We start from the raw sequence: 25790 nt of genomic DNA, 5'->3' as shown, positions 1-25790 counted from the left end.
CACAACCAGTTGGGAACAATGTTGATAAGCGCAAACTCGGTGTGATGTGTTTGGATTACCGAAGGCAGTTCATTTCTAAGAAATTGAGTTATTTTTCTGCACCGGCTCCTGGAAAAGTGGGCTAAATGGTGATGAAGCAGAGGGGAAACTATGACTCTCCAGGTTGAGCAATTTGATAAAGTGATGTGAAAGAAAATTAAATGGAAACTGTATGTTGTTTGTATGCTTTTGGATGAGTCGACCTTCACTGGTAAAGCTGACAAAGGTCAACTGAGTTTGTGCTCACATTTGTGTGCTCACGAAGAGGGGCAAGCACACACATACAGACATACTGGGGGTAGATAGTACTGAATATGAAAGTGGGTCGCTTTATGCTCAACGTTCTGGACTGGCTGGACTTTAGTCGGTGTGAATCAATTGCACTGATTAACCATGCAGTGCAGTTAACTGCACTTATTCTCCGTGGCGGTGCTGCAGGGACTGTAACCTTGATAAGGATTTTGTTTTATGGATCAGTTATATTTCTGACTGATGTCTCATAACATCTGACATTATTAGCAGTAATGTCCTCCCATTCAAAACTCGCCTCTTTCATTTAAACTACCTGTGTCATTAATTTTTGTACTTCATAGTCAACTCAGATACAAATGCTTCTGTTCATTGGTTTCTCTCATCTAATGCTGCTGAAGGTATATGCATTCTTACAGCAAATTAATTTGAAAGGAGGGTGGCTGCATGAGAGCTCAATAAAAGAGGCCTATAGATGATGTCACACACACACACACACACACACACACACACACACACACACACACACACACACATATATATATATATAAATATAGCTATGGATATTTGAATCCCATTTCCTGTGCCCTTGGTCTGTATCACTGTGCACTGTATTATGACAGACTATGAGCCAAATGTGGTTTGGAAACCCCATCTATCTGCCAGAAAATCATATAAAAATCATATACAAAATTTGCAAAAGCTCATTTGGTTTGCAGGAAACATTATGCACGTTTTCAATCAACATGAGGAAATGTTTTTAATTAACCTGTTGGCATGTTGCAAATATATTAAAGCTGAACTTATCAATGGTTCCAGTGTTACTAACTCAGTGTTGTTTTCCTCCAGGCACACTCTCAAATCTTAAGCGTACAATATCCATTTGTATGTTTATGTTGAGCAATGTGCAGCACCTTGTTAAGGCTAAGTAAAAACAGCAGCCTGGCTTTAAAGGAAAACTATTGAGTGACTTGAGACTCAACTTGTTATCTATATTTAATTAAACAAGACATAAGTATGCAACTTCTGGACACCGGTGGAAGAGCTGTTGGCTCTGTATGCTCAACATTCACAAAAATAGTACAGTGTGCACAATGGTGTACCATATCAGTCATATCTTGGCATGATAACCAGTAACTGACATACTCCTCCACTGAAATGAATATAGTTAGTACAGTAATGAGGATAAAGTAGCTATTGCTTTTTGTCCTCTCCAAAGTTTCTGTTAAAGTAATAAGTGAAAACAATTTCATCTTAAAATAAAATTTTATGTTTCAAGCTGTGCCTTTGATCTCAAAAAATATATCTGAAACACAGCATGCAACTCAGATTGAACAAAACGGCATCTGCTGTGTACTGTGTACCATTGTGACATTGTAATGGAATCCAGCAGGGGTGGACGTTTTTGAGTGTAGCTCCTAAAAAGTTCTAATTGTCTTGAATATTTGCTGGAACTGGAGGGCAAACGTCATCATTTGCAGTATTCTGACTGAAACGTGCCCTGCATAAGAAAACTACATGTGGTGGTTTCTACAGTTTAGATGTTCAAACATTTTTACAAACAGTTAAGATGACATGGTTTGAACTTGGTGGAGAGCGGTATAAATGGAGGTGCAAGACAGAGACTGTATGTTTGTATGTATGCAGTTTAGCAAAAGTGTTTGCGACACACTGAGCACATAAATCAAATTCTGAGAGGCAGACTATGCCGCAGGGAAAGGAGAGAAAGGGGTACAATGAAGAGGGGAACGCCAGACACAGGGAGTATGAGGAGGAGTAAGATATCTGGGGATAAGGTGGTTTGCGGTGGAGTCAGAGTCATGCTGGCTGTCAGTTGGTTTTTAAAGCAGTGGGTGAGCTGAAAATAACTTTTGATTTTTGTCTGCTAGCGTCTTACACAGCCATGTGTGCAGGAAATCACTTCATTGGTCTCGTCCTATTCAGTGACACCAGATGGAGGGCTTTGCTCATTCTAGTATTTCTAGTTACTTTGGCACACCAACAAAGCATTTCAAAATACTCACAAAAGAAGAAGAGATTTTATGTTTCCCTCCCTCTCATTCATTATTTCTTATTTATGTATAATGCACAACTTTTTAAACTTCTTTGCAGTTGCAGCATGCACCGATCTGTCATTCTTTGTAAAAATAATTTTATTTTGAAAGACATTTTCTTTTAAAAGAACACTACTGTACTCTGCATTGGAGTTTGCATCCCCGGAAGCCTAAATGACTGCACAGACATGAGCGTGCTCCATCTTTTGTATCTGGTCTCCATTGAGACATGCACTGAATTTCAAAGGCAGAACAGTGTGTATAGCAAGGAATAAAGGACCAAAGGGATCTATTGTTCCTTGGACTATTGTTCCACTGCATTAAGAAGTTCCCTCAGTCCTCTCCCCTGCCCTCGGGGCCACATTACTATAATGACAACATGAACCTTGGTATCTGAGCACCATACCGATGATTTTTAAAAAAAAGTCAAAAACCAGTGTAGTATCATTAACAGTCAAGTGGAGCGTGATGGATTGAAAACACCGAGGGATAACTTCCATTATGGAGGCAGAGCAAGCAGAAATAGAGAGGCTATAAAGACTTTTTTTTAAAAATCTCCTACTTCTGAGGCATTACAGGAGAATTGAGAACATTAATAATAAGAACTGCTTCATCTTCTACACCCCTCCTCCACCTCCTCCTTTTCCTCTTTCTTTCTCATCCAGCTCCACCCCCTCACAATCTCCCCCACCCTCCCCAATCTCTCCGACTCTCGTTCATCCTCTCTCGCCACGCTTCACATCTCATTCTGATCAATGTCTTCTCCGGAGAACCTGGCTGAATTCAGATGAAACGCTCCGCGCTCTCCTCACAAATCACACCTGAAAGCCCCGGCTACCTCACCACTTACACATCTTTCTCTCCTTCCCTGCTTTCCTCATCCTGGAAACTTATTTGTACACTTGCATGTTTTTTCCCCCTCTCTGAATCTTAAATCTTTCCATCCTTTGATAGTCACGTGAAACAACAAGAGGTTAACTGAAGAGAAAGCTGAGTGGCTGAGGGCTGAGTGTGGCGAATGACCTGAGCTGACCACCATGATCACAGCTGGATTCTCGCTGTTTTCTCCCTGACAGACACACACGCAAATCCAAACTAGCTCATCTTTCCCTCTGAGGACACCAGTTCAGCTCTCTGTGCTGTGAAATGCATACAATTCAGCGTCTATGGTTCAGGCTCTCTCACACACAACCGCACACACACAGGTCCCCTACTTCCATTCAGACTTCTGAAACGTGAAATGAGGTCTGACTGAAGCCAGCGACCAGGGGGCATTACTGTGATAAAGTAAAATGTTTGTGTTTTACCAACTCTCTTTCTGCAGTGGTGGAATGCATTTTTAACACAACCTTTCCTTTCTATAAATGTAATTTAGAAATACAATATACGATTAAATACAGAAATATAACTGTACACAACAAAGTACAGCTCTGTCTTTCTCTTTTTGTGGTTTCCCCCCTCTTCCCCTCTTTTGTGCAATAGCCAAAGTACTGAATTACAAGCATATTACACACTGTGTATTTCTGTTAGAGTCAAATTAAGCTGGATTTAAATGGATGTTCCATACTCATGGACCATGAAGTATAATATATTTTCTTTTCCTGGTTGGCCCAGAAATAATCCAGTACAACAGTCAAAATCAGGTCTCACCTTCCCGAGTCCCACATACCAGAAATGGTTTGAATTCTTACACAAGGCTGAGGTAAAACTTTGGACACCATAAATGGCATCACACAAAAAAGGGCTTTAAACCAGAAGTGGATTGTTTGGATAAATATACTCAAACTGGGAAGGCTGATGAAACAAGTCAAGTCCTAGTGCTATATTGTTTAAAATGTACATGTGTATATCCAACACACTGACATGTTGTTCAGTACATTAGTACGGAAGGCTAAATGCAACATAATTATGCATGTTTATTTGGTCCCAAAGGCTAAGACAGGGTTAGCAAAATAAAATGGAATGCAATAACATTCAGGACTGAACGGTCTCTCATGAAATCATGTTTATAGAAATGTCAAACAGGAGGACAAGATGACCTTGAGCTCAGGAAAGCAACATCTGTTCTAAATGAACCAATAACAACATTTTTGTATCATTTTTTTCTATTTAAATTAACGAGATAGTTAATTTAACCATTAAAAACACTACATTCCCTTTTCATTTCCTTTTCGTGTAAATAAATAAGCACACGTGTAATCACGAAGCATCCGCCCATTCACAAAACAGATGACGAACAACCTGAGATGGCTCAGCAGCTTTTCCACATTCAGTCAGTCTACTTCAATCATGCGTGCTTTACAATTTACAGATCACAGTGGAACGAACAAAGACAAAAATACGCTTACGGGCAAAGCATTTTAGAACAAAACAACAGCATTTCTTTATGATTCACACAAACAGTGGAGATTTAGCATAATGCTTTGCAACATCGCAGCATTTACAGGCACAATAAAAGGTTTTCACAGGACTCGATGTGGTGTGTGAGAAATTAAATACACCTTTTCCCTCTTCTATAGGTGGACAGGGATCAGCCTAATCAAACGCAGCTTAATAAGTCATTGTGAGTAAGCGTGACCACTTCTATAAAAACAGAAGTCTTTCCAGGAGTGGACGTCCCAATGAATTCACCCCGAGCTCTGACCGTGCAACACTAAGCAAGCAGTAAAGCGAAGCTGCTAAAGAAGAGTGAGCCAAAATACCTCCACAATGATGTGGATGTGGTATGGGACTACTTTTATAAATAAAGGTTAAATTAAAAAATGATCATGAAGGAAAGATGGCAACCACACAACCACATTTATGATATTAGTGAGTTTAATAGAAACATGTAACTAAATAATAACATCTCACCATTAGCAAGTGTTGCCCTCTTTACTGAGACAAAGATTTATGATGTTTCAGGAAGCCACTATATAGAAATCAAATCCAAGTCCATGTGATCAGTACACTTAATGCTGAATGTGACCAAGTTAAAAACACAGTCGAAAAGCAATCTGCTGGAGAAAAGTGCAAACACTGAAAGCCCTTTTGAGAAACACGCAAGATGTGATCACACCCCGAGGTGTTTTCACACCTGCTGTGCACAGAGTGGTTAAATTAAACTCTACATTGTTTACAGCAGATCTGGTTCATTTGGATACACGAGAACGGTTCTACCAAACACTTGTGTTGAATTACCAGCTGTTTCCAGCCTAAAAATTTGTTCTCGAATCAGGTCCATGTCCAGAGGGGGATTCAGACTCAGTGCTGGCACTTGTACAACAGTATCATGGGCTTTTTGCCTTGAATTTTGATTTCCTTAACGTTTCAAAAACTATATGAACTGTTTTCTTAAACTTTTAAATGCAAATTTTGGTATCTCAGCGCATGAACAGACTGAGTGAATTTTCAGCATGCCACTGTCAATCAGACATTCAGGAGCTAAGTAAAACTGCTAATCATCTCATGAACCTTGTAATGGAGCCTAGTGATATGGCCAAATATTACTTAATATTCTCTGCCTTTTGTTTTTCAGGCTTCTTCCCACAGTCCAAAGACATGCATGTTAATTTAATGGGTGATTGTGAATTGGCTGTGGGTGTGAATCTGAGCTTGAATGATTGTCCGTCTTCCTGTGTTAGCCCTCTGATAGACTGTACCCCACCTCTCACCCTTTGACAGCTGTGACAGCCTCTGGCCCCCCAGCGACCCTGAATTGGATAAGCAGTTAAGAATGGATGGATTACATATCACCAACTACCCTCAACAATCTTTCCAGGGAAGAATACACCGTAAGCTCAATACCTTGCAAAAATTTGATAACGAAGAAGAAAACCTGTCAAGGATACAACAATCTAATACCTCATTTCTTTGTGAAAACTCCACTGGAAACCTTTTAATTTCAAGTTCTAGGGAGAACCTTAGACTCAGATACCAAATGGAAATACTAAATAAAAAAAGGTAACAAACAGCTTCATGTCTGACTTTTATAAAGTAAGACAGGACTATATGTCATCCACATAGCCCTGAGAGTGTTGTTGGATTGAATGGTTGTGGAGATGAAGGTTGGTTCAAATATTTAATCTCTGCTATTGAAATCATTTTTTCATTATTATGTCATCAAAACAAAACGTATCAGACACCTTTTTAAGGCATCACTCAGTACAGCTACTCTGTTCGAGTCACCACTCTGTGACTTACTAGTGTGTTGAATAACACAAGCTTTCTGAGTGTGGCATGTGGTACGCAGAACTGCAGAATCTGTTCAAATGCATTTAATATTGGACTGCTAATTATAGCATTGCTTTATGAATCACTGCTTATATTTGTTAAGGAGTAATTGGACTAAACTATAAATTATTAAAAGCAGCAAAGCTTTCATGAAAAACAACAGCAGCCTAAAGTTGTTGCTTATAAACAATATGCATGTATTGATTCATAGTTTCGAATGGGAACGTGTGTTGTTGAGCTACAGCAACTGGGTGGAACCAGATTAAATTTTTTAATGGTGCTTTAGTGGGTAAAAATAGTAGAAAACGTATAACCAACAGGTCACTCATAGGAGGAATCTCTCTCTCCCTCTTTTGGTCGTGTTTTTTTTTTAACCAAATGTTAATTGATAAGTTAACTTCACTCAGCATTTTAAATCATATGTCTAACTAATGCCCAACAGACGCTGCCACACTTCCATTTGTATCATCAGCCTCGTCACATATTTATTTCCAGGCTAATGTGTGATAAATAAAAAGGGCATCAATCTTATAACCCTGCACTTACAAAAACTGCCAGTCAAAAACATCCTTTACAGAAGTGTTGTGCAAAAGAAATTAAGTTGAAGAGTTTGGATGTCAAGGCTGGTGTCTTTCCCTACGAGGTTTGCTTTCACTTTAATGAGACATGATGTAGATGAAAATGACCTAAATCCATCAATTTCTCAGACACTTTTGATGCTCACTTGGCTGTGCCAGCCTGTTTTCTTGTCATGCACAACCACTAATGTGTTGCAGAGTAAATAAATGAAGTTGTCAGTACAAATGAGCATCTGTTTTTACTTAGTTACTGGTTAAGTTTATTTGTGCCAAAAATCGGGATTTCTTTTGCTAGAGAGACCTGAACAAATTACATCAACGCAGACTCAAGAAAATTCATTTACTTAAAACACACAAAACCCACCCTAACTTGAACAGGGAGAAATATTTTCAGCTTTCACAATATTTAGGTGCATGGCAGAAACCAGTATCCCCCAGTTATGAGTCTTGATGAGAATCTAAACTCTCCCTTTATTTGATAATTGCCTCTGACCTCAACTAAGAAAGTTGAATATCTGAACTGACTAGTGAGCATCTGTGTTTTAATAAATAAAAACATAGATATACTGCTGCCAATTAAGACCATTCGTCTTTTTCATTTAACAGGTCGGGGTGATAGCTGCGTAATTAATCAAAATGCACCATATTGGACAGTATTCAGTAATTTAAAGGGGATACAAGCATACCGATTAATTTCTTTATCTTTCTGTCTCTAAATAAGCAAGAATAACACACTTTTCCCCCAGTGTATTATTTTTTGTAATGTTGGACAATATCTATAGGATAAAGATATATTTATATGTATTTATATATTTATATAAGCTGTTCCTATTACTTAGAAGCATCTGAAAATGGGGACTATGAATAGATGAGGGTGTCATTTCTAAATAGTTTATATTGTGAATTTGTTAAACCCCTGAATTAATGCTAAAAGTCAGGGCCCGTATCCCTAAAGAATCTTTGTGCAAAAAGTGGCTCCTAGCGGCCAAATTCTAAGAAAATTCTCAGAGTCGTGACGTTTTCTTAGAATTTCCCCTAAAAGTGACACGACAATCCCAGTTAATATAAAAGCTATTCCTCAAGATTCCTAGCGCTTAAAAGGGCTCCTAAGGCGAGATCTGCTAAGAGCAGGGAAGAGGACTTTTAGTGGCTTAAGAGTTCCCCTAAGCAGCTGCACAAAATGGCCAACAGAAGAGGCAGGAGAGATACCTTTATGTTCGTTCACCAACTGGGCCAGCAACAAACTTTGCTCCTCAGTCCAGTTCGGCTTATGCAGTCCTTTTTTCTCTATTTTCTGTGTTTGTAGGATATTTGTTAACAAGCCTTTACAAATAGACCAGCCAGCAATGACAGACATTGATAAAAGCTGAGCCGTGTTACCCTCGTTAAGACCACATTGGGACTTGTAACGTTGTGATTTCTTCTTCATTAGGGACAGCCCCTTGAGATAGGCCATCTTGTTTTCAATGGGGTCCATATAGGAGTGAAAGTACAAAATATGCCAGCTAGGATATTGATATGAGCAAATAAGACACGAATCATTATTTGAACAGGGTGTAATGAGTTTAAGTTTTCACATATTTTAGATTCTAATGTTAGGCTATAACCCCTACAGCTTACTATTCATTTTCCAGATATTTTCTTGAATGTGAAATATTATTTACAATTACAGTCAGCATAAGATTAGAGTGTATAATTATGTTTATTGATTTGAGGGTACATCCTTTGCTCATTCTCACCAAAAGCTCATTTCCATCAAACTTGTAGGATCAACCAATCACGGCTTTTGAAATGATGACTCAACCACACCTCCTCACTAAGATAGGATTTTCCATCCATTCCTTGCTCAGAGTTCACTGAAAATGTTCTGGAATCACTTCTAAGCTAAAACTCCTGGCAAGGAATTTTTAGGTTAAGTTAGGAGCTCTCTGAGAGCTCCTAACTTAACCTACGGGCCCTGGACTTTAACCAGTAAACAGAGGCAAAATGGAAAAAACTGCCCAAATATTATGGACTCAACTGTAGGTGTGCATGCCCTGAAAAGCAGCTTTCATTTGGGGGAGCACTGTTTTGTGGTGCAGTCAACACATACACAAAGATATCATCAGCATAAAAATCAGGATTATGAAAATTAATATTACCTTTGTACAGACTATCAGTGGGTTAACAATGGTTATGAGGAATTTATGATTGGAACCAGCTTTATGCAGAAAATCATAACCCACAGAAAGCAGCTTATTTCACTTAAACTGTATGCGGGAAATACAGACAACTGATGCACTGGGGCTGTTTTTTGTAGGTCAATTGGCCTGTCAGGGCTGCAAAGTGGAGTTGTTTTCAAACAATAGAGATCACAGCAGAAAGCACTGTTTGGTGAATATTACTGCTGCATGTCAGCACCGCCTACACTGCTGTGGAAGCAGGTGAGACAGGTTTTCCCCATTTATGACAGCTTATTGTTTACAGACAACAACTAGCAGTTTTGATAGGTAGCCTGGTGAGCATCACCAAGTCAGGATACGCCACTGTGCTTTCTCTCAGCACCTACATGGCCATCAAGCAGCAATGTTATCATTTTGCTTCCTGGATTGGCAGCTGCTGTACCGTGACAGGTCCTTCTGTCTCAGGGGCACGTTCAGTGTGTGCTACAGGTGTCAAATGACACAGCTGTACACAACACAGCCACACTCTGGCATTTGATGGGTCAGGGGAGGGAAAACCACAGTCAGGTATAGTTATAGAGGCATAGAAGATAGAGTTTAGATAAACTATATGTTTTTCTCTCAAAAAGTCTTTGAGCATAGAAATCAGGTCAAATGTGTTTTTCCAAAGCAGGAGACAAGTTTGCCGACTTCGGTGATGCTTTAAATACATTTTGTGTAAAGTCTCTCCAGTTAAACCACCAGCAAGGTGGAAACATACAAAAGTACAGAAAATGATGTGTGTTTTTAAACTGGGTGTGTCAGTTATGCTGGCATTTTGGAGATGAATAAGAAGTGAGTGCTAATTAGGGCTAATTAGCTAACATTTGCTAGCTATCTAATGTTGACCTGGATATATTTCCAGTTCCAGGCACAGTAAGAATACTAGGTCTGCATTAACAAAGCAGTAATATTTTGGTTAGCTTAACACAATGTGTTATTATATAAACCTAATCTAAACTAAACCCGATGACAGATCAAATGACCCAGCAGTGGTGTGGAGATCTGGTGACAGCACCTGTGTGACAGGCTTAGGGGGAGTGTTTTATATGCAGTACTACACTTTAGGTTTAGCTGGTTGTTTTGTTAGTCACCATCTGTGGCTCCGGGTGAGGTCATCTGACAAATCTGACACACTACTTGTTTTATCTCTGCTGCAGTTAGGTTGGTTGGTTGGTTTTTCTTTGTTTTGCCTAGAATTGTGACTGTCAGGCCTGCGTCAGGCATGCATCCAGCAAAATGAGAAAACGTCACAGATTTTGACTGCTAACTGATATGTTAGATTTTAATGTAGACATCAGCCAAAACATTGCCAGAGGCAAATCTTGTGCTTGCAACCAAAAACTGCAACCATACAGTGAGAGAGCACAACCCAATTTTGGGAGGCTTACTCACATGCATGTGAGATGTCAGAGTGTCTTGCCTTACAAGTGGCGTTGCAGTGCACTTGCTCACTGACATACACTTGGTTAGATTACGTGAGCATCATTTGAGAGGTTGTGTTGTCAACAGATTGGCCAATAATCAGGTTGAGTGGACGTCATTATGAAAAAACTGAGTGTCAGTGTTGAGAAAAGCCTAAAATACACAAAGAATAACCTACCTTTTGCTTGTGAGCGGCCAGATAACCATGCATTTTCTCGGGCTGAAGGAAAGATGGGCCACTATGCACAGCAAAGCGAACATCCAGCATTCGCTCCTTCACGTCCATGAGGCTAAAGATGTTGACATCATCAGGTGGGACCGAGAGCATCTCAGACAGGAAGTCCACCAGCAGCTCGTAGCGGCTCCGCTGCTTCCCCCTCAGTTCAATGAACTCCTTCGCTGTGATGTCTGAGCAATACATACATACATACACACACACACACACACACACACACACACACACACACACACACACACACACACACACACACACACACACACACACACACACAGAGTTGGAACTGTAAGTGGCCTCATTATTTCCGCCCCTGCTCAAGGATAAATCCAATTATTTTCAAACTGCTAAAGTAAAAAATAGTCCACAACACTCCAGACTAGAGCTATGATGATAAATTATTTCAAAAGGCTTACTGTATCTGATAAAACACTTGTTTGTAAGTTATTTTGCATTTACACTTTTTGTTTTCCTGTGTGCTTGTTTCAGTGTGCCTACAGTACGTTTGTTGGTGAAGGAAGTGCTCAGCAGTTCGATTTCAGTTCCTGTCAATAAAGGTATTTACACTTTGCTGATTTTGCATTCAGTTCTAATCGTAAAAAGCAGTGAACATTTGAGGGAAAAATGTTACACTTCTTTTGTTTCTCAGTACCAGTCTGACTCCAGTCGTTTAGCGTGTCAGAGCTCTATCTTTAAAATTTAAAAATTACCCCGAAGACTCGTACAAATGTTCAAAGACTGGACAAGCGATCCTAGCAGATTATCCCACCGACACAGACGTTTAGCCTGTCAGGTAGGAGCATTAATCTGGCAAACACAGCAAATATCTGGGCAGCAGTAACCAAATCTCTGGCAGTAGATGGCCTTGCAACTCCCATGAGACACCACTTATCATCAGATTTTGGATCAAAACAATCATGAATAATAACCAGAAGCTGGCACTGTGTATATGCAAATAATTGAAGTCAGATTTTTGAAGGAGTGGCACGGGCAATTTAGCCTTTATAGAGATTAAATGAGCACCACATTTGAAGCTTCCCATACAGCACCATAATTGGGAAAATAGAAGTTCATTTGCTTTTTAATGTTAACACCCAGGTGTTGTTGTATGCACCTGCAAAAATCAGTCAGCATTAGTCAGTGAGAATTCTGCACAGTACAAATGTTATCCAACAGTACAGAATAAAATTATCTCTGCAGAATTTTCACTGTACAGGAATTCACTGCGACTAATTGATAATGGATGGAAAGTACAACAAATGCAGTAGAAAGTCAAGAAAGTCATATCCACAGCCAAACAAACCAGCAGACGAACAACAGCAACTTTAATGGATTAGTTCTTATAAAGCGCTTTTCTACTCTGCTTGAGCCTCATTCACCTATTCATACAAGCACTTCTACACTTCAGTGCGCTCTATCAAACATTCACATATATTATTCACAATCCAGTGAACCTTCAACGTTCAAAATGAGACCAAGAAAGTAACAGCTAAAATATGACTTACAAAATATACTTTGGCAGCCAGTAATATAACTGTGCAGCCAATTAAAGTCTGTGTGTAGAAAAACACTGGATATGGCTAACAGATGATACACAAAGTAATACAGAGCTAGAATAAACTAAATATATTTTTTGAAGATTACGGGGAGAGCCTATGTGTCAGGACTGAAATCAACAAAATGAAAACCTTGTGTTAAATAATCTGAATTTTCCACTCCACTGAGCTCAACTCTCACTCAGATCCACCTTCATACCAATGTTCTATTCAAAATATGGACAGTTTTTTATGCATCTAAACACTTGTGATGTTTTATAAAGTAATGACCTTATCCTGTACGTAGAGAAAGAGCAGATCACCAATGAACAATGACGGGAATGATGAGGTTCATGGAGCTCACAGGTTTAAGGATGCTGTGCATGAAAATGTAAAACATTGCAAGATGCCTGAGAAACACAGCTTAGAGAGCTTGGATGAAATAAAGGAGCAAAGAGTCAGAGAGATAGCTTCGTGTGGCACTCCTGCTGGATAGATAACAACTTTCTGTTCTCTTTTTGAACTTTTTATTTCCATTCATCAAGTGAAATCAGACAGTCCAATCAATCACGTCTCTTTTTCACACACACAGCTTAAGTGCAACAGAGTGTAATGTCCATATTCTCAAGTCACATGACATGAGAGAAATGAAACGTAAACAAACTAATTATGGCATTCAACAATCCTAACAACACTCTGACATTATTACAGAATGAAGTAACAATCTGTGTCACTCACAGCAGAGGAGTACAAAGTAGTGGTAGCACCAAAAACACAAGAGGAAAAAAATATTCTATTTGTCTTTGATCACATCAAATGAGGAAATATGAGACAACTGGGACCCATTTTATTGAGAATATATCTAGTTTTAGTTGTTATCTCGTAGTATGCTTTCCATGTAGCACACCTTCTTAACCCTCTCCCTCCATTGATCCACCGTGGGAGGCTGCGGCCTCATCCATGAGATGTGATCATCTTCTTATCAACTAATAAAAAGACTCTCAGTAGGAATATCCTATTGTTGCCTTTTAATCCTTTTCGGCCCATTATATACAGAGTAAGATGGTTCTAAGGACACTTCTCTTTATAAATTCATTTTGTATATGTTGGCAGTAGTCTGATAGTTTTGTGTATGTTCTCTTACCAAGCCACAGTCCCTCCACCACTGACCTGAGACGTTCACAAATTTTGATGGGACAAGGGCTTGGAGGGGGTGGGGGTTGTCCCATTCTTTGTCTTTCTCTACAGCTGAAAAATAATGTGGTGGATGATCATATTTGTGCTGAAGCTGCTCAAAGAACACCAGATCTTCTGCTTCAAACAGCTGGTCCAAGAGTATCGAGCTGTTTCCTTCCCACTTTCTAAACCCTGCTTCTAATTGGGAGGGAATAAAGTGAGAATTATGTACAATCTTCACCTGCTGGAAGCTGAAGTTGAGAATCTTAGTTTTTTTCTCACAGTGGGGATTTTTTTTTACCTTGTCATGAATTATTTCCTCTCCCGATATCTTCACTCTTAAATGGGATTATATCTAAAATATGTGGAGCATTCACTCTTTTCCATCCTGACCCAGTTGGTTTCGTTATCTTGAGATATTCATGTAACCACTGACTTGAGCTGGGCTGCCCAAAATGATTTTTTTTCAGGTCTTAAAATTTAATTCTAGTTTGTTTTTGCTTTGTTTTTTTCCCACATGACTTTAGATAGTCATTTATTTATTATTTTAAATGTAGATCAAAGGACCTCTACGGATAAAGACTGGAACAAAAAGAGTAATCTAGGTAATCCATTCATTTGTACTGTTTCTACTTGTCCTACGGGGGGAGGATTTCACATGTTTTTAGGTTGGCTTTTATTTCACCCATCGGCTTTCGATAGTTAGCTTTGAAACATGTCAGAGGTTATGACAATCCCTATCTGAACTCACGATGACACCGGAAATCTAAATGTTCTAGCAAACTGTAGGTCAGTGGTTTACCAACATCAGCGTCAGAGATTTTGATTGACTGATCCGATAACCTCCATATTCCCTATTCTCAGTTAGGGATAGAAGAAACTAGGTCACATCATCATTCACAGCTTTAATGTTGTAATTCTGCCATATTCATTATAGGTTTCATATTTAAAGCAGAGACCTGGAGTCGACCACCTTGGCTGACCCCTCTCTGAACAGCATCCCTTCCCTTTGACACGTGAGTCTGACTTTATACGTACAACCATCATCCAGTCCACAAACCTTGGATGGATTCCGATAACAGTCAAGGTTTTGTACAAAAACTCTGATATGTCACCCCCAGTGTTCTCCAAGCTTAGCCGAGTAGCTTTTATTCAGCTCTGTAGTCAGAAATATCTCACTGTGATGGATCTTGGAGGGGCAAAGTGCTTCGGCTTCAGGGTTTGGGATCTGTGACCTGTTTTTGGCACACAGGTCTAAATCCTCCATTAATTCAAGTGATGTGAGCAGCAGGTTTGTTAAGAGATTACTCATTTCATTCTCATATTCCCCATCTTCTTTCACAGCATGTATAGGTTGTCCCATCTTGATCTTGACTCCAGGTCATCATACTTGATCCATAACTTTTCTTCTCTGTGTCCTAAATAACGAATAGCTCTTACATGTTGGAGTATTTTGTCCTCTACTTCACTCAGTCTCTGTTCAATATTCAGAACTTCTTGTTCTAGTTTTGTTGTACACTCCAGTACACTCCACATCGCATAGAGTGGCTTCCACCCTCAATAAAGTGGCCTCTGTGTCTAGGGAGGCCTGAGTGTGCTCTTTCATGAGTCGTGTAACTCAGTTAGCACAGCAGCCATGTTTTCTTCAATGCATGTCTCACCGGTGTCCATTTGGTCTTGTTTATCATCTTTTTCTTGTGGCTTTGCTTTCTCTTCTGCCTGTTTGGTTTGAGCAGACACGGTAGGTTTTCTCAAAGGCAGTTTGCATTAATTGTTTGGCTGTTTGTTAAAAGGTTTCTCTCCCACATCAGGAGAATCAGGCTGCTTCTCCTAGCATGACATCACAGAAGTCCTTTTGTTAACAATTTTCTAATCTAGCAGATTCAGATTATAACTAATAATAATAATAGTAACAGTCACATAAATGTGATGGGTTTGGGCTGTTTGGTTACATAAAACTCAAGGCTTTGGTTAGTTTAGATTACTTAGATTACTTTGAAATATTACCACATGAAATGGCTTTTAAATGTAAAGGCCCTTTCATATATGTAATCTCAGCCAGTCTCAATGTGTTTAACCTTTACTAATGGAAGTGCAAAAACTATATTTCAAAATTCAGATAAAGCTAATATTTTAGACTTTGGTTAACTCTTAGATTAAGTGGGTATCTTCCAGGGAATTTTGTGCTTAAGAAGGCAAATGCTTAAAAGGAAGGAATATCTTTGAGGCCAGAGTCTAAGCAGTTAGAGCTGTTAACAAAAACATTTCAATTGTGCATGTTAACATGTAGATGGGAGCCAAAACACAAAGGACCAGGACTAACAAACTGCTCTACGTAAAAAAACAAACAAACTAATTTCAATGTAATCAGCACTATGAGACTCAAAGTTCATCTCACAGTGAATGAAGTAAAAGAACACACACACACATATATATAAAAAGGGGTGGGCAGGGTGATTAGGTTTGTGAGCGTAGAGAAGGAGACAGAGCCTAGGCATTAAGAGACAAGACAGGGGGCTCAGAATGGGCTCAGCGGATACAACGTGAGGGATCGAGGCTAATGTCAGCTCCCATCAGTCAGTCCAGAGGGAGAAACAAGGACACAGGCAGACAGAGAGACAGTCAGGAGGGATAGGGGCTGGCGGCGGGAGAGGGTAGTAACTCCTAACGCAGTGTGGCAGCCTTTGCACCTGGCTTTGATCCAACCTCACAACTGACTTCTGCTTTCTCCTTCCCAGAGGCTTCATTGGAGGCGGTGCACAGATGCCCTCCTGCCTCAAGGCTTGTGATTTTACACAAAGAAATGGTAAATGGACTGCGTTTATATGGCACTTTTCTAGTCTTATCAACCACTCAAAGCGCTTTGCACTACATGCCACATTCGCACACACACTCACACAGTTTATTCTATCACATATTTGGCTGGATCTGAGGCATTTATACGAGATTCAGTATCTCGCCCAAGGACACTTTGATATGCGGGGAGGGAGCCAGACGCTCTAACTTCTGAGCCACAGCTGTCCCTTAAATAGACACAAAAGGGCCAAATACTTACTTTATATGATGAAGTTTTATATGAATAACTGAGACAAAAGAGTGAGAACAAACTGTGGCTTTGTCTTTTTTGCAGTCCTTCAGAAGAGGTCAAACAAATGAGGATTTTATGAAGCCCTAATGATTACTTGTAAGATTCGAAGAATGTTTTCTTTAACAAAATGCTTTGATAAAGCAAAACACCAAGGAGAGGCTGGTGGCATTATATCTTCCATAAAAGACAAATGCTGTAAATGTTGTGGAAATCCTAATTAAATCTAGTAATTATATAAAAACTTCAGGCAAAAACAATCTGTTTACCGGTTTTTCTTTCAAACATAATAACACACAAAGTATTAATAAGGACAAAAAAAGCATATTGTTATTTAAGCACATTTATGTTTAGTTCTCAGCTGAAACATAATTGTTTGTTGGCTTCATTGTACTCAAAGTCATTACTTTTCTTTATCATAGCCACTGAAATACATGATTAACTTCAAGCTCTCATGCCGTATATGAAAAATGAAAACTTCTTGTGGATGACTGACAAAAAGTTCAAATGATTTCATGAATTCTAAACCAGTTTCAGTTCAGGACTCCTTTCAGTGATTAGAGGAGCAGCTGAAGGGAACAGAAGGTAAACTTTCACACTATCTTTCCCAGGATCAGAACAACAAGGTTGAGTTTAATCTCTAGCAAGCCAGACTTTTCCATTTGACCACAAGATTACAGTGCACGGCTTATCCGACTGACCTATGGGAAGAAAATAACAATCTCCGGTATCAAATGACTATATGATGAATAATCAGCAGAGAAATGTTTGCTGCTTCCTGCTCCTCAAACATCAGACAAAAGCATGCAATTGACTGAACAGAGCTTCCCCTCACAGCTGATGCTTTGAAGCATCAGCCAGATCCTTGTTTCGACTGTGCTCTTGGTTAATTGATGAGAAAGGCTGAAATCAGAGGTGGAGTAATCCTCTTTTCATTTTAGGGAACCTATGTGTGACGCAGGTCTAGTTTTCTGGGAAGCGAGACTCTTGAAGAATGTAAGAATTAATAATAGCAGCAAGCAGCCACAGCCGCTGTGGAGTACATGCTGACAGAACTTATTAAGGTGCTGCAGATATGTCTGAAGCCTGATGTATAGTCTTGTGTTGAGCTGCCATGCAGCCCACGCCACAGAGCCCACGCCATAGTGGGCAACGTCACTGCATTTATACTTGTATACTGGCGTGTATGCATGGTGTTGTACAGTGTGCACTTTTCTGGGAAAGTGCAGATTAGGCTGCAGTGTAGTGTACAAATTTATTACCTATAATTTTCCTGTCTTATAAGAAACATAATAAATGTTCAGTTTAAAAGTAAAATAAAAGTAGATAATGATTCAAAATAACTACTAAAATAAACACAAATGCATTTCAGAATGCTGAGTGGTGAGACTTGCTTCTAAAAGGATTTTCATTCCACTCACTGCCTGGTAAATGCCCAAGGCCCACATTTACTAAGCAGTGCAAAATAGCGTGTGAGTGCAATCCCCAAATAGTTTCATGGGTGATTGACAAAAGTTTTGTTGTGTTCTAAACAAAGGTGCAGTCACTTCATTTCAATGACATGTCAAATCTGCCAAGAATCCCACAATTTAGCACGAGGTTGGAAACTAAGAGATGATATTTAGATATTCTGGCAGACAGAGTGGTTATAATAGAAACAGGCTTCAATGTAGGACTGTAAGATGTATGACAATATTTTGACATTGGGCTCTGTAGCATTCTTGTATTAAGACAACATATATCCCTTCAAGGGACAAAACAAATTGGAAATGTCTGACAGAGAAAAGTTTATTTCTCTGAGGGAGCACAGCTTTTGCGCTGTCCATGGTACTGAAATTATAAGCATTTTATTAATTTAACATTTTGCTGTTTATTTAAGTGTAACAAAACTTTATTAAGGAGAAATATCTTTGAGATTATAAATGTAAATGGATTGATCAGACAGGTTTGATGATAACAAAAAAAAACAACAACCTCAAACTATTTCAATACATAATAGGGTTGCTATGTAGACTTCCTATGCCTGATGTCCATCCAGGGCCTGAATTTTTTTCAGGGTCCAACGTCAACATTTTCTCTCTGTTGTTTAGCCATCTTGCTCTGAATGCCATCATACAGGCAGTGAAATTCCTGTCACAGAAGCCACAGTATGTTGAGAAGAACACGATGCCAAAAAACGAAGATTTGGATGTTTTTTGCTACTGCTATTGCATGGCTCCTTTTGGTTGGAGCTTCCAGGTCATTCCTGACTTCACTGAGCAAACTTGCAATTAGATGGCTTGGTAATCTCTACATTTTTATCACATCTCTGTCTGGCATTCCAAATAAATTGACCCGAGTGGAGAAATGCCTCTTCAAGCACACACATCTAAATCTCTGCTATGCCTCCTCCGTTTTTTAAGGGTGGTAAATACCGGTGCAATTAGTAATACATTTTGCAAATGTTGGTAAAGTAATTTGCTAGATTGATTTAAATATTTTTCCTCCCTTTATTTTGCATCTATATATGCATATGCAAGAGGGTCAGTTGCAAGTATCTCTCAGTTCCCACCTCTCACATGCGATCATCTCACTACACTCTGTCTGAATCGACTGTACCTTTTTTTCCTTTTTCATCTTTAAATGCTAAACATCTAAACACCTAATGTGTAAAAGCATTTTCAGTTTTTAATTTTAAATTCTTCCAGCACAAGTAGAGCCAATCTAATGATATCAAGTTTATCAGCTCTTCAGACCCTTTAATTGGGGAAAAAAAAGTCATGAGTTAATTCAGAAAATGGATGTGGAAGTGTTGTTAGCGTGGCAGCCTGCTGTATGAGACCTCGTCACCTTCCCTATCCTACTTATCTGGTTCATTAAACAGAAAAAGGAACAGAAAATGGACTTTCATGATTGAATTTTAGTTATTTTTTTCATGGAACAACCACCTCCATTCACTGGGGCAGCATTAGATGACTACAGTGTGATCAGTGAAGGAAGTCTCCAGAATCTCACATATAATAACAAACTAATATATCTTCCCAATTTCTGTATATTGATCCCACAATACAGGCACCCTGGAGCGCAGACAGACGTGAGAAGAGAGAGAGTGAGCATTTTCGCGCTTCTCAACAACGCATCTGCCAAAGGACAACTCTCCTGGCAGGAATAGTTTATAAAGTCCTCATGTTTGGAAAACTGCATCAGCTGGTTTTAAGCAGTTACTCATCGTGTGTTTCACACTCTGCTTCCCCCTGAGCACCATGCATTTTACTCTCTGCTTGTGCTACGTGGACATTTCAAGGACTTTTTGTTTACTACATTTTTTACCTTTCCATCAATATTGAGAAATGGAGCGCGGGGACTGAGCCTTAATCTCAGCAAGGCAGATTTAACTAGTCCTTTCTTTGTGCACCCTTATTGAATTCCACATTTGTTCTTGGAAAGGGATTTAAAATGTCAAGGAGGGTGTAAGTAATGCTATAAGTAGAATATTTTCATAATCCCCGAGACTGAGAATCAATGAGAGTGTTTACTTCGAAGCACCAAAAAAATCCTGGAAATGACTGTTGCATATCCTCGCACAAACACACACGGACACACACCTGTGTAGCCAGTGTGCAGTCTGCAACTTGAGATGATCTCAGAGTCATTAATCCTTGCTATTACATTTTGTTATGAAACCATTAACTTACATGTTTCGTGAGTTTGCTCCTTGCTGAACTGCAGGTTAAAAGCATCTGAGTAGTTTTGACAGAGTATTCAGAGTGGTGTCTGACACTGGTGCTCTCTGGCTCTCAATTCAAGTCCCTATGTTAGAACCAGGGTCTATTAAATCAATGCACTCTACAGCTAAGAGCCCTTTGATGACAGTGGAACCATTTAAAAATCTTCAGTGAAGGCGCACCCTACAGGGAGAAGTTGCTGACAAATCTAAGTGTATTTTTCTAAATTAAACGAATGAAAATTACAAAAACAAATAACTACATGGAGAATTTAATTGTGCAATTATTTCATTTCAGTTTCCATTATTCATCTTAAAAACACACAGTCTACATTTCTACAAATATTGGAATGTGTGTGCCAGCTGTTCTCCACCGTGCCTTCTCTGGTGCACATTAATTTACCTCAGCCTTCTTTTAGAATGAGAAGAAAATCCTTTTATGCTCGACTCTCGCTTCCACACTTTTCTTCCTTCTCTCCCTCTGCTCTCCTCTCATCTTTGGAGAGCATCCGCTGGCCTCTCTGTCTGCTTCTATTTCAATATCTCGGAAATCATAAAAATCCTTCAGCCATGTCCCATTTCTCTAAAGCGAATTTAATTCTGAGCAGACAGCCGATGTGCCGTACATCAGGTAATGATGGATGCTGCTGAACATGTGAAGAGAATGTGCTGGCTGAGCAAAACCTCGACTAATTATTTTACCAGCATAAGTAATGGAAATAGGCTTCTCTGTGCGAGCACTGACAACAACCGAGATCCCACGAGTCAGACGAGAGGAATTAATAATGGGCGTAATCTTGCACTTAAAAAACATCTTTACCTTGGAGCGTTAGAATTTTTGGAAACACTGGAAACAAACAGTAGAACAAACAGTAATCAGCCTGCATTCATTTTGTATGCCTGGAGACAAGTCTACAAATAATGAGCACATTCCCCCAAATATTATTTAGTTGGTATTAGTATAGGTTTTACCTGTTACTGTAGGTAATGTAGAGTGTGACTGTCACAGACCATCAATCAGAGCGAGAAAGAATGCAGGCTGATGACAAGTGTGAAGATGGAAATGTGAGCTTGGTAGGGCATAACGAAATGGGTCACGTACTTTGATATGTTGTAACAAAACTGATGCAACTTAGTGGAAAATTAAAAACCCCAAAGCTCAACTGTAAATTAGTCAAGTACAGGTTTTTGCAGACTCAGAAGCATATGGATTTATAGCCTCTTTAGGGGGAGATCAAGTTAATACTCTCCAGGGTATAATGTTCACAGCTCTAACTTAATTGTGATTTACAGCATTCTGCACACGTTGTCCTATCTTCACTGAATTTATTCAAGACAGGAAGTATGGTGCTGGACTGGGACTTAGATAGCACCTTTCTACTCTGTTGAGCACTCAAAGCTCTTTCTACTGCAGGTCTCATTCACCCAGTTACACACACATTCATACATTGCTTCTATGCCAAAGTGCTTTCTAACATTCACACACACTCGCTCTTCAATGGATGCAATGAGAGCAACTCAGGGTTCAGTATCCTGCACAAAGATACTTCAGCATGTGGATTGGAGGAGTCGAGGATTGATCCACTGACTTTCTGATCGGTAAATGAGTTGCTCTACCGAGCCAAAAAATGCATATTTACTGTTTTATATACTGCATAATTAGTGAACTATTAGCTCCAGAGACAGGGACAGAAATCATTTGTACCTTACAAATAACAAAAAACCCATAGATATTTAAATATCTGGTCATTACAAGATTTATTTGACCAACAGCACCAATCCAATTTTATCATCGGGCCACAGTTACATTAATTAAAAACCAGAAAAAAGACAACATATAGAGTTTGTGGCTGGAATAAGGGGGGAACTTGATCCCCCAAAATTCCACATGGTGGACAACGCACTCTACCTCATGAGTCACAGCCATTACCAAAGTCTAACATGTTTGCCTAATCCTAGCAAATCAATCCACACTCCTAACCTAAACAAGCTGATTAGAGAATTAGAGCATGCAATAAGTTTGTGCCTGAGAATTTAATCTTTTATCTCTCAAACAAATGTACTGAATATGATACAAAAACACATGTTCTTGCTTTGGCTACATGGTAGGTTGGTAGACCTTTTTTCCTTTTACAATATGTTTTGATCAGTAAGTCAAGAAAGTTACTTTCAGACACTACGAGAACTAGTGAACTACTCATTTTGAGGCTCAGACAGCAGGGTGCATGTTCATGTGTCACTGCAGAGTTAATCTTACCTGCCAGGCGAAGTGACCCCGAGTTGTAGATGGCGTCATCTCGGAGTTCCCTCACGTGTACTGTAACAGTGGAGACAGCATCTGGCCAAATTCCATCTGACACACGAACCAGGAACTGGTAGGTGCCCGGTGGGGCGTTCTCTTTGATGATCAGGAAACCAGTTCGCTTGTTCAGAATAAAATAACTGATGGAAAGAAAAAAAACACAAGCACCCAAATCAGAAAAAGAACCCATTCAGATGCTTTTCCTCCATTTCACATAAGACGAGCGGTTAACAGGGGTGATGAAGTTTGTCACCCACACTGAAAACCTGTCTTTTATGTATTCAGCCAACAGCCCTCAAAAGCAAGCTGCTAACCAGTGCAGTTAAATAAGAAGTAATTACTAGTAATATAATGCATTCTGTGAAGGTCATTCAAGTAGCTGACAAATGCACCAACCTCCTAGCTACAGCTGACACAATCACCTAAGAGTGAATGATGTGTTTGCAGCATTACATTTCAGTGCAGGTGAACACGGTGCATTGACTGCGCTACACAGTCTCAACTATTCTCTAACGGCTTAGAGTCTGAGAGGGCCTAGCTGCTGAATCTATATGATTCACCAATGGAGAGGCACTGATCACACGGCTTTATGTCTTTGAGAGTTTGTAAAGAACTGTAATTTTCAGTTATCAGTGTGTTAAATATCTAACTGAGAAGTATGACTGAATGCCTAATGTCTATGGTTTGTATAGGGTACAGCACAGTATTTAAAGAAGTATGTTGTAGTTCGTGCCCTTAGGTAGCTTTAACCCGATGGAATGGCAAATATGGCAAATAGCAGGAACTGGAAGTTGGATTCTTTATTTTAAACACTGGTAGACTCGTTGCAGGCTGGCTAATGCTACAATCACAGTGGGGAAAACAGTGGCTGGAGGGAACACACAACCAAACTTGTGACCTTATTGTTTTGGAAATGGTTGCCTCGAAATGGTGAAAACAAACAAAACGAACCAGCGTTAAGACAGAGCCACCCTGCTATCAGTTCATGATTGTCTGGTTTTAGGTTGCAAATTAAGCAGTTAACCGAGATAAATCGTCAACAGTGGAATCTCCTTCTGATTGAGGGTGTCGGATAGTCACCCTCTGGGCATCCAGCACGTCATTGTAACTGCTTGTAAATTGTCACTGAACATAGAAATATTAAATACCACACAACTACTGATTTTTCCCAGTCATTGTCCTCGTTTTTACTTGAGTGTGACTGGGCCATATACAAATTTCTAACATGTTCTATGATAAGAGGTAATACTCCAAAAAGGAGTTATTAGATGCCTCAAGAAAAGTCTGCCTTTAGTAAAAGCTTTTCTAAATTTAAGGTTTTCTAAATTGTAAATTCCATGTTCTGGATTCCATGTCACGGAGAAGGCATTTGCAACAACTACACAAGTTGTTGAGGACATTTAATGTCATCATACCAAACACAGAAGTGATGATGTTATAGTCGTGATATAGGTTGTTTATATCGTAATATTTGTTTTAACTTTAGCACAGAGAGACAGCATTGAGGAGGTTTTGTACCTTTAATTCTGAGAACTCACTGGCTGTTGTCTGTTGAATTAGTGAGCCAGTGTTTTAGGGCTGCCAGTATTGGCGGCATATATCCGGACAAAGATTTCCTTTTACATGTGCTAGTCAGTGTTCAACATGCAACCAAACCTGCTTAAACATGACTGGGCAGTAAAACTATGACAGACACAGGAATGGAAGGGAAAAACCTTGCCCTGTCTACAGATTTTACATATTCACATACATATACATGCAGAGTCCTTACTAATTCTAATAATGAATTATAGGGTGTTTACCTTACTATAGTACCTTGAGGTGACAGTTTGGTGATTTGGTGCTATAGAAATGAAACTGAACTGAATTTGATACAGTCAGGCAAAAATCAAGCCTGGAAGTCTTGGTGGTTTTCGGACAAACAAGTCTTTATTTACTTTATATAGGAAACCATCAATTTTCCCACACCTACCATATTTTACTCACGTTTATTGGCCATGCGACAATGGTATTCAATTTACAGAAATGTTGCAAGTAAAGATAATCTGGAATTTCACTGATTCTTCCAACATGATTGTTTCGGTATGCTGCTGGTACACGGATCTGGATTTCCAGGTAAACTGTGAACTCCTATATACAAAACTGTTACTCTAATATTATGTAAAAAGTATGAATTAATGAAACAGTTTATGAATATGTTACGTAACATAAAAGCTCAAATTATATGCACACTTTGTCCCCTTTCAGTTGGCTGCACTTCTGTTACAACTGTCCAAGCTGAAGACAGACCAAAACAAATATTCTTTCATCCCTTTCAGCCTGGACTTTTATTCTGTATTTTAGTGTTTACTCTGTTAATCAATTGCCCTCTGGGACAATAATAGAAAGTGAGCAGAGACGATGCATTAGGGAGAGGGAGGCAAGGGGAAAAATGAGACTGACTAATAGGCACAAAGACATGCAAGGAAGCAATTTTGCTTGGTCCTTGTCTCCCTGCTGCCTTTGTACAGTAAATGAGCTCATTCAAGTTTAATTAGAGAGGAAATCCAAAGCAGAACCTTGGCAAATCAAATAATAAACCACTTGTGGAGACAAGAGCTGTTTTAACTCATTTTACAGCACATGCTGTGGCATTCATCACGTCTTAGGTCTAGCACTTAATTCTAGGATTGACATCACTGAAAGACAATTTTACTGTTTTAACTGGTTTAACTATCAGTGGTTCCTCATTTAGTACATCTGAATCTGCTGAAACCTGATTTTATTGACCCTTATGTGAACTACTTTGTTACAGGCCGTTTCTGGTGCCAACACTTGTCTTTCTTCTGGTGTCTTATCATTTTGCACAATGCTACCCCAGATGACGGTGTCTACATACACATTACATAAAACGTCACCCCGTCTCTCACCTAGGAATCCCTAACCCGACTCAAATGAGCAAAACTGAATCATTCCTGGACTGGCAGGCAGACCAGCTGTATGCTGGAATTAGTTTG

At 39.4% G+C, this 25790-nt stretch overlaps 1 protein-coding gene across 1 annotated transcript in view; it reads right to left on the bottom strand.

Moving 5' to 3' along the window:
• Positions 1 to 25790, bottom strand: part of LOC120441124 (neural-cadherin-like) — a 370842-nt gene that overhangs the window by 115247 nt on the left and 229805 nt on the right. Inside the window, exons 27-28 of the mRNA XM_039614938.1 lie at positions 22750 to 22934; positions 10937 to 11166 (exon numbers count right to left, since the gene is read on the bottom strand). Of these exons, the coding sequence (XP_039470872.1) occupies positions 10937 to 11166; positions 22750 to 22934 (415 nt within the window). The remainder of the gene's footprint in view (positions 1 to 10936; positions 11167 to 22749; positions 22935 to 25790) is intronic.

This window comes from Oreochromis aureus, linkage group 1 (assembly GCF_013358895.1).
Source record: "Oreochromis aureus strain Israel breed Guangdong linkage group 1, ZZ_aureus, whole genome shotgun sequence".
Taxonomy (NCBI): domain Eukaryota; kingdom Metazoa; phylum Chordata; class Actinopteri; order Cichliformes; family Cichlidae; genus Oreochromis; species Oreochromis aureus.
This window is presented reverse-complemented; position numbering and strand designations above follow the sequence as displayed.